Raw genomic sequence first — 8603 nt, forward strand, 5'->3', positions numbered from 1 at the left:
TTTTTTTTTTTTTTTTTTTTTTTTGTGTTGGTTTTTTTCACGTTCACGTCATTTTGAGTTGCCGGATCAGTATATCTCCCGTAGCATTTGTCCTCTCCCACCTTCCCCCATCCCAGAAACCCTTGTGCTTGCTGGGCCATTCGCTGCCCGAGTTGGCATCTTCCCTTCCCTCACATCAGGTCCTTGTAACGGGTTCAAAAGGCCGGTTTCCCACGGGGCAGTCAGAGCAATGGCCTGGGGTTTTCGGAGCTGCGGGTAAGACGCAGTTCTCCCTAGAGCAGTCTCAGCCCACATCAGGCATCCTTGGTCTCTGCTCAAATCGCACAGACAAGCACACCGTGGTCCGACCAGAAGCCGGTGTCTTGAACATCCCTCTGCCTCCAGAAGCCCCCAGGCCCTGGCATGGGCCCAGAGAGACCATGGCAGGCTCCTCCTGGCACAGCTCTGCCAGCCAGGAGTGGGGAGGGGGCGGGGGGTCCTGCCTCGTGTAGATGCAATCACGCTGGCACACGAGGAATAAGTTACCCTGGTACAAGCCCCGCTTTGCTGGTAGACGTGCACTCGCGCTGCGATGCTTGCTGACACTTCTGCATGCACAAAGCGCCTAGCGTGGGCACGACTGGGGCTAGCTCGTCTCCGCTGGGGGAGCCGGGCCACTTCAAGGCCTGGGGAAATACCCGCCCCCGTAGCTGACAGAGCCATCCTGTTGACTAGAGGCACGCTTCGCCGGGGCCGTCTGACCCCAGCAGGCTTCCCTGCCTTGAGCGTGGGGCCGGACCCAATGACCTCCAGCCCCTAACTTCCATGAATCTCTGAATCATGTGGACAGGGGCAGAGACTCCAGAGCGCTTGTGCCACTAGGGTGCTTTGCTGGGACGTCTTTGCCCGGGGAGCCGTAACAGCAAATCCCCGCTTGTGCGGACAAGCCTGGTCTGCAGTCCTGCCCAGGGAAGAACGGCTGCAGCGAGGATCAAGGATCCTGGCCGGCTGGAGCAGGGCCCCGTCAGGCAGAGCTCGGCCTGATCCCCGAGGAGAGACGTGCTTCCCGTCTCACCTTCCCCCGGTGTTATGTGCTGCACCTCCCTTGAGCCCAGTAGGACCTGCTCTGGGCTTTCCACGGGACCCAAGCTGAGCCCCAGGGAAGGGGGTCCTGGACCCCTCCCTCGGCTGGGGAGCGAGCCAGGGGAAGGAGGGAGCGGGCTCAGACGGGCGGGCTGCTCCAACCGATGAAGGTGTCCTCTCCCAGTGGGCAGCTCTCAGTAGGACCCCTTTCTCCAGTCCCATTCCTCCACGGTTGGTCCCCCGTGCTTTATTTTCCGTTTGGAGCCCCCGGGGCGTGAGCAGGGACCAGCCGAGAGAGCCCAGCCAGGACTCGAGAAACTTCACGCCAGACGGGCAGTGCCTCCCACGAGCTCTGGCACCGGGCCCCACGGCTGGGCCATGCCACGTGCCAAGGCGCAGCCTCGCCGGGGGGCGCGCGTTCTTCCCCTTAGCACATCTCTGGCCCCCGGACAGAGGGAGGGGGATTTCTCCATCTCCCCCCTGCTCCCCAGACACGCCAGCCCATTTCCCTGGCTCCGAGGCTGCTGGGGGACCCACCCGCGCTGGAAGCCCGCTCTGAAACGCTGCTTTTTCCGGGGGGGCGGTTCTCCATGCAGATGCTCAACCCACAGAAGCGGAGACGGCCGTGTGGAACCAGGTCAACGCGGTGCTGGAGGAGGCACAGACCATCCTGGCCGAGCTGCAGTCCTACACCGGCGCGGGACTGGAGATCAGAGAGGTAGGACTCGGCCGCCCGTGCCTGCTCTGGCTGGCCGGGAAAGCCAGGAAGCAGGGCAGGCTCTGATGGGGGGTTTCTTCTTCGCACGTCGCCGCAGGCCATCCAAAATCCCAATGATCTTCAGCTCCAAGAGAAAGCCTGGAACGCCGTGTGCCCCTTGGTGGCAAAGCTGAAGCGCTTCTACGAGTTCTCTCTTCGTCTCGGTGAGCGCAGGCTCGTCCCCGTCGGCCCCCAGCCCAGACTCAGCCCCCGCGTCCCCCTTCCCTGGGAATCAAACCTGCTGCCAGCCGGGCGTGAGGAGGGGCTGGTGGGATTGGGCTGGGCGAGCTGCTGACCACGCAGCTCACCACTTCCCTCTCCCCCCTGTTCCCAGAAAACGCTCTGCGGAGCTTGCTGGAAGCCCTGACCAGCCCGCCCTACGCCCCGACTCAGCACCTGGAGAGAGAGCAAGCCCTAGCAAAGCAGTTTGCAGAAATCCTACACTTCACCCTCAGCTTTGATGAGCTCAAGGTACCACGAGGCCTTTCACATTGGCCGCCTGGGTGGGAGAAGGTGAGGCGTGCGGCAGGCGTTTATAATCTCCTGCAAGGGGTCAGTGGTGCCCAGGTTGACTCCATCCCATCAGAGCAGATCATTTGGGGGAGCTGGCATTCCCTGGCCTGGTCTTCCTATGGATGCTAATGTCATTTGGTGAATTAGCTGTGCTTTCCCTGGCACAGGAGAAGGGCGAGTCACACCAAGCATCCCTTTTGAACCTGGAGATAGGTGTGGTCTTCATGAAGTCATCTAGGCCATTCCTGCCCAAGTTAGTGGGGCACTTTCCTCCACTCCACTCAGTGCTTTGTTCCCTCCTTCTTCTAAGCGACTCTTGGAAAGCTGTATCCAAAGCCATGTAATAGGGTCAGATCTATTAGCATTCAGTCCTAACAGATCTGTTACCAAAAGTCATTGGTTGTCCCTGAGATCTCCTCTTGTCTTCTTCCACTTCAGATGACCAACCCTGCCATCCAGAATGATTTCAGCTACTACAGAAGAACCATCAGTCGAAATCGCATTAACAATTTACAGGTAAGGGGCTGCTGGTCCTTGCACAACCTGCGCTATGTTGGCACGGCAGGGTAGGAATGGAGCCAAGCACCAACCAAGGATGGAGAATGAAACGTCTTGACCCTGCTGCCCCTTGGGGCAAAAAGCCACAAACTGCATCATGTGCTAGAATAATGCAATGAAAAAGCCTTGCAGGTTGGCAGCAGCCACTGGACGATCTCCCAGGGTGCTTGGCAGAAATAAGGATCTTGAGCACTGAGCACTGGGGTCTAGGGCAGCAGGAGCAGAGACGGGTTTCTTGCAGCTCAAGGCACAGAATGAACGGAGTTCACTCCCTTTGTCTGGTGATGTCTCCTGGGGCTGAACAAACCTGAAGGAGACTTGGGCTGAAGTTTGTCCAACCCAGATAAGGACAGCACAGCAATAGGACTTGTGCATGGCAGTGACCTCACTGCAGGATGCCATTGCAGTGAGGGCCCATCCTTGAAGAGGGCTGGCCAAACGTGGGAGCAGTCAGCCAAGGCAAGTCCCATGTTTTGGAAACATCCTCAGGACACAGGCAGAATCCAAGGGGTGAAATACTTCCCCATGTTATCACTCATGCTTCAGAGACGGGGTCTCAGAGCTTGGGCTCGTCTGTGCCAGGGGCGGGCTAGAAAGACAGAAACATGGCAACTCCAAGACTAGGGCTGCTCAACACGTTCCTGTAGGGATGATTGGGCAGAGCTCAGGGGTTTCCAGCCCATGGTCTGCCAGTCATCCTCATTTCATGTCCTGCAGCTAGACGCGGAGAGCGAAGTGAACAATGAAATGGCCAACAGGATGTCTCTCTTCTACGCAGAGGCTACACCCATGCTTAAAACTCTAAGCAACGCCACAACCAAGTTTGTCTCTGAGGTGAGTGAGCTCCAAAGAAGGTAGGAAAAATCAAAAGCAAGGAGAAATGCTGGTCTGGACCCAGCTTCCAAGAGAAGTGGTGCTGGCTCCTACCCTGGGGGTCTTTAAGAGGAGGCTGGATGAATACCTTGCTGGGGTCGTTTGACCCCAGTGCTCTTCCTGCCATGGCAGGGGGTCGGACTCGATGATCTGCTCAGGTCCCTTCCGACCCTAGAAACTATGAAACTATGAAATGGGGTAAAAGAGAGGTCAAGGGACAATATCCCAAGTTCTGCTGGTGGGACTCCACTGAAGTCAACAGAACTGCAGTGAGCTTGGCCTCACCCCAGGAGACAGAGTAGGGTGGGAGCCTTGGAAGACTCCCCTATGAAGCCAGCATGCCGATGGCATCCTTCTCCATGTAAATCCTGTGTCCTCAGGGACAGGCTGTAAGTACCAAGCGCAGGCAACACCAGAATGGGCAGGAGCATCTACAGATGGGAGGTCCCCTGGGTACCCGCCGGGGGCACGGAGATGCAGCAGAGCTGCTCCATTGCCACATCTCTGCAGTGCATGCAGCAGCAAGGATCATCTCTCTCTCTCCTCCTCCCCCTTCAGAACAAGACTCTCCCGATTGAGGACACCACTGACTGTCTAAGCACCATGGCGTGTGTCTGCAGGGTGATGCTGGAGACCCCGTGAGTCCTGCTTTCTGCCGCACATGCCTGGGAGTGGAACCGCCCCGGGGAAGTCGGGAGGGGGCTGTTGGGAACGGACCCCCGTGGCCCTCACACCATCACCAGACTCTCCCTGCCTGTAGCAGGACTAGGATGAAGCACGGAGCATCCACACCCGAGTACTGTAGTAACCCCTGCAGATGGGCCAGGACTGGGAAGGGAAGAGGGGGATCTGCATGTCTCGGACATGGGGCACGGTCCTCTTCCTAGCAGCCTCCGTATAACCCCCGTGACTCCCCCGCCACTGCAGTGGCAGGGCATCACTGGGGCCTTGCTTTGTGATCTTTGCCCGTGCTGTGCTCTAGGGCCGGTTTCTCACTGGTGCTTTGGGGCTGTTGTGTCGGGGGCTGGCACGGATGACTTTTAGGGCTCTTTGGCCGGACCCACCAGCCTGGGAGGCTCAATCTGGTCCTCTGATCCTATGTCCATAAAGACAAGAAGCTCAGCAGGAAGGAGACAAATCCCAAGCCCAACTCCCTGGGTCATTCTGAACCAGCAGCCCCTGCAGTCGCCCCAAGGGAAGGGATGTTGCCAAGCCTAAGTGTCCCCCCTGCCTGCGACCCCATGGGCATTGCCCCTCACCAGAAGCAGCAAGGACGCTGCCGGTCTGACCCTGCACACACACCCCTCACTGTGATGACCCCTCTGTTGGCTTCAGGGAATACAGGAGCCGATTCACCAATACCGAGACCCTGCTCTTCTGCATGAGAGTGATGGTTGGAGTCATCATCCTCTACGATCACGTTCACCCGGTGGGGGCGTTCGCAAAGACCTCCAAAATCGACGTGAGTCTCAGGGCACGGGACGCTGGGCGGGCGCGGAAAGGAACAGGAGAGGTTGAAGCTGCCTAGTGGGAAGCTGCAAACGGGCAGCCCCCGGGACACAGCTTTGGTGCTGAGAGTGGTCTTGCTAGCCGCCCCCTGGATCTGAGCCCACGCAGACACAAGACATTTGATCTCCATAGAGATCCATCCAGGCTGGGATAATCCTAGCCCGGGGGGGTGAACAGGTCCCACTGCGCCAGGCACCAAGAGTGAGCTATGCACGGAGTCGCATCCTGGAGAGCCCAATGCACGGCTCCTCCAGGACGGAGACTTTCACTGGCTTCCCTGGTAATGGCTCTGCCTCAATGCCATCAGGCCTACCATAGCTAGCATCCTATGTACAGAAAAGCCCGCGAGGCAGCCCTCAGGGAAAGGCAACCCCCTCACTGCCTCCACGCCCACTGGCAGTGTCTGAAAACCTGCTCGGTCAGTCCAGAGCCAAGTGCTGGCAAGGAAGGACTCCCACCCTGAGACGTCGTCCACAGGCAGGGCTGGAGATGCATAGCTGCGTGGAGGAGGGTGAATGGATGGGATGGAGCAGGAGCCGGTGCTAGGGGAGGCCTCTAACTAGACATCTCCCACCCCTGGGTGCTGCTTCCCTGGTGCCTTAGCTGGTCTCAGAGCAGCTGGATGTGACAGTTCCCGTCCAAGGGGCCTCGTCTGTGCCAGCGTTCCCACTGGAGGGGCCGCAGTGCCACCTTGGGAACATTTTGGCCCGGTTTAAATACAGAGGGACAGAGAAGACAAGAGCTCAGAGCCAGGAGAAGGGAAGGGAGAAAGGTTGAAAGCAAAGGGGGGAGGGAGAGCGGTTGTGCCTTCCCTTGAGGGGGGGTGGTCCTTCCCTGCCCCCGCCCCGCTCTCTCTCTTTGAACCCAGCCGAGCCTGATGCTCTCTCCCAATGTGCTAGATGAAAGGATGCATCAAAGTCTTGAAAGAGCAGCCGTCCAACAGCACAGAGGGGCTCCTCAACGCACTGAGGTAAGTCCAGCGCTGCAGAGAAACTCAGCGGTGGCAGGATACGCTCTGCACTGGGAACGTGGTGCGGTTGCGGGGGGGTGACCCCGGGGCTTTGGGTCACACAAGCCTTTCCATGAAGGTTTTCTTACCTGTTCTGCAAAGCTGCTTCGCTGCCTGGAGAGTCCTCCTCCCCCTCACAGCCGGCTCAGGTAGCGAGCAAGGAGCAGGGGCCAGCTGATGGCTTTCAGGGTCTCTGTGCAGCTTGCTGCTTGGTCTCGGGCCTCTTTCCAAGGGAAATGCATTCAAATATTGCCGTTGGTTGGAGCGGTGAGAAGGTGGAAGTCCCACGCTGGGTCCAAGGATGTCAGCTCCCGCACTCAGCTGCAGGCTGAGAGGTCCACAGCCAGCTGGGGCATTTCTCAGAGAGCTAGGCACCTGGTCAGCTTGAAAAAACCCACAACTGGTGCATGACACAGGCACGCAACACCTGTGCACGCACGCACCCTGGCAGATCAGTGCAACTATTCCCCCTGAACAGGCGGACGAATGGAAATATTCTGCCCGCCTCATCTCAGTGCAAGGGAGAGAGGGGGCTGAGACCTCCCTTTGCTGAACCCCTTGCCCTGAAGAGAGCTTGGAGGCCTCAGGGGTTAGGCTGCGATGCATCCCCTGGGCTGTGACCTGCCTGATCTGTTCCAGCCGCTTTCAGGACTAAGGCATGGTGCTGGACACCCCAGACCCGAGGCCTGACATCAACTTGGCGGTGAGATGGGGTCAGATGAGAGCACGGTACGCCTTCCCCCCATCACAGCCTGCCTGTGCCCTACAGGCAGCTCAGCCACTGGGGCCTGTCCAGGCCTCATGAGCTGAGCACAAAGTGGAAACTGTCCAGGTTGGCGCAGACAGGTCACCAGACAGCCGCCCCCGGCAGCCCCTTCCAGCACCCGCTGGCTAAGCCCAACAGGTGTAAGAGGCCACGTAGCTATAGGCTGGCTTTGCGGCTAAGACACTGGGCTGGGAAGTCAGGCTCCCTGCTCTGCCACTGACTCCCTGTGAGGTCCTGGGCAAGTCACTTAGCCTCTCCATGCCCGAGCAGTCTGGTGGACCTAGGGTTTAGGTATGTTTGGCAACTGGAAAGTGGTGACTCTCCATCACTGGAGGTGTTCGAGAAGAGGTTAGTTGGGGGTGACCTAGGCATAGCCGTGCCCTTGTTCTGCTCAGGGGATTCCCACGCTTCTGGGCTGTGCTGGCTGCCCCCTACCCCCTGTTCTGTTGCACGCATCAGGGTGCTTTTATGCCTTCCTCAGAGGCACTGGGTGTTGGCTGCAGCCGAGGCTGGGGATCTTGACTGGGCCGTGCCAATGCTCCTATTGCACCTAAACCCAGAGGTTCCCGGCTAGAGGGTCTTGCCCCTCTGCTCAGGACCAGACCGGTTGTCGTATCTGGGGCCAGGAAGGCATTTTACTCCCTGCTCAGATTGGTAGGACTTGCCTCCCAGGGCCTCTTGCGTGTCCATTGCCAACATTTCACAGAAGCAGGACTCTGCCGTGGCTGTCCTGCTTGACCTGTGGCAGGTTCAGGTGTGATGTCTTGAGTTGTGTCAGGGCTGACTGCCATTTTGCGAAGGGGCTAGCCGGCGGATTTGTGTAGGATGGTTTGAACAGGGATGACCCTGCCTCAGGCAGGGTTTTGGACTAGACGTGGCCTCCAGAGCAACCTTCCAGCCCTGCTTCTCCTCGACTGCGATTCTGTGCCCCGGTGAATTCCCAGCCTGTTGCTTACCTGGGTTTCCTGCTTGTGCCTCGACCTCCCCGCATGCATCAGGAGACTTCAAAGTGCAGGAGCTTCCTGCTGAAAGGGAATCAAAGTTAGGTCAGCGGAAATGATCCGAGGGGAAATGGCCCTGGCTTGAAATGGAGTGAGGATGGACGCCCAGAGCAGCCTTAGTTAGTGCGGACCAGCTCCTTCGGCCATCACGCGCTTCCTGCGATACAAAAGCCTCCCCTTGACACTCTTTCAACATGCTTTTGCCCCTCTCCGTACCACAGGGCCAGTAAAAGGGTGTCACGGGGAGGCAAGCGGCCCTGTCTTCAGAGCCACTGAGTGCCTGCTCCACTGCAAAGGCGCAGGCCCAGCAGCTCCGAAAACGAGGCCTTAAGGAACTCACCCAAGGCCACTCGGCGAGTCAGTAGCGGAGCCCCCGAGGACGCACGCCAGGGGCCGTGCTCTGACCGCCCTATTGTCTGGCTGCTTCTCTACCACATCCACCGATGTGGGGGGAGGCGTAACAGCTCGAGGAGGCCAGGGCAGCCCCTGCTATGCCCCGAAGCCCCTCGCTGCCCCTCTGCTCCTTTTCCAGGTACACAACCCGGCACCTCAATG

At 58.8% G+C, this 8603-nt stretch overlaps 1 protein-coding gene across 6 annotated transcripts in view; it reads left to right on the top strand.

The window, feature by feature from the left end:
• The window catches only part of LOC109294111 (protein FAM49A-like), a 47321-nt gene that overhangs the window by 33301 nt on the left and 5417 nt on the right, over positions 1-8603 (top strand). For all 6 annotated transcript variants that reach the window (XM_019512371.1, XM_019512367.1, XM_019512372.1 and 3 more), the window contains 8 exons: positions 1659-1780; positions 1878-1983; positions 2154-2290; positions 2771-2848; positions 3608-3724; positions 4322-4401; positions 5099-5225; positions 6172-6242. In XM_019512371.1, coding sequence (XP_019367916.1) covers positions 1659-1780; positions 1878-1983; positions 2154-2290; positions 2771-2848; positions 3608-3724; positions 4322-4401; positions 5099-5225; positions 6172-6242 — 838 coding nt within the window. The remainder of the gene's footprint in view (positions 1-1658; positions 1781-1877; positions 1984-2153; positions 2291-2770; positions 2849-3607; positions 3725-4321; positions 4402-5098; positions 5226-6171; positions 6243-8603) is intronic.

Source organism: Gavialis gangeticus, unplaced genomic scaffold (genome assembly GCF_001723915.1).
Source record: "Gavialis gangeticus isolate Ggan-Ray unplaced genomic scaffold, GavGan_comp1, whole genome shotgun sequence".
NCBI classification, from domain to species: Eukaryota; Metazoa; Chordata; order Crocodylia; family Gavialidae; genus Gavialis; species Gavialis gangeticus.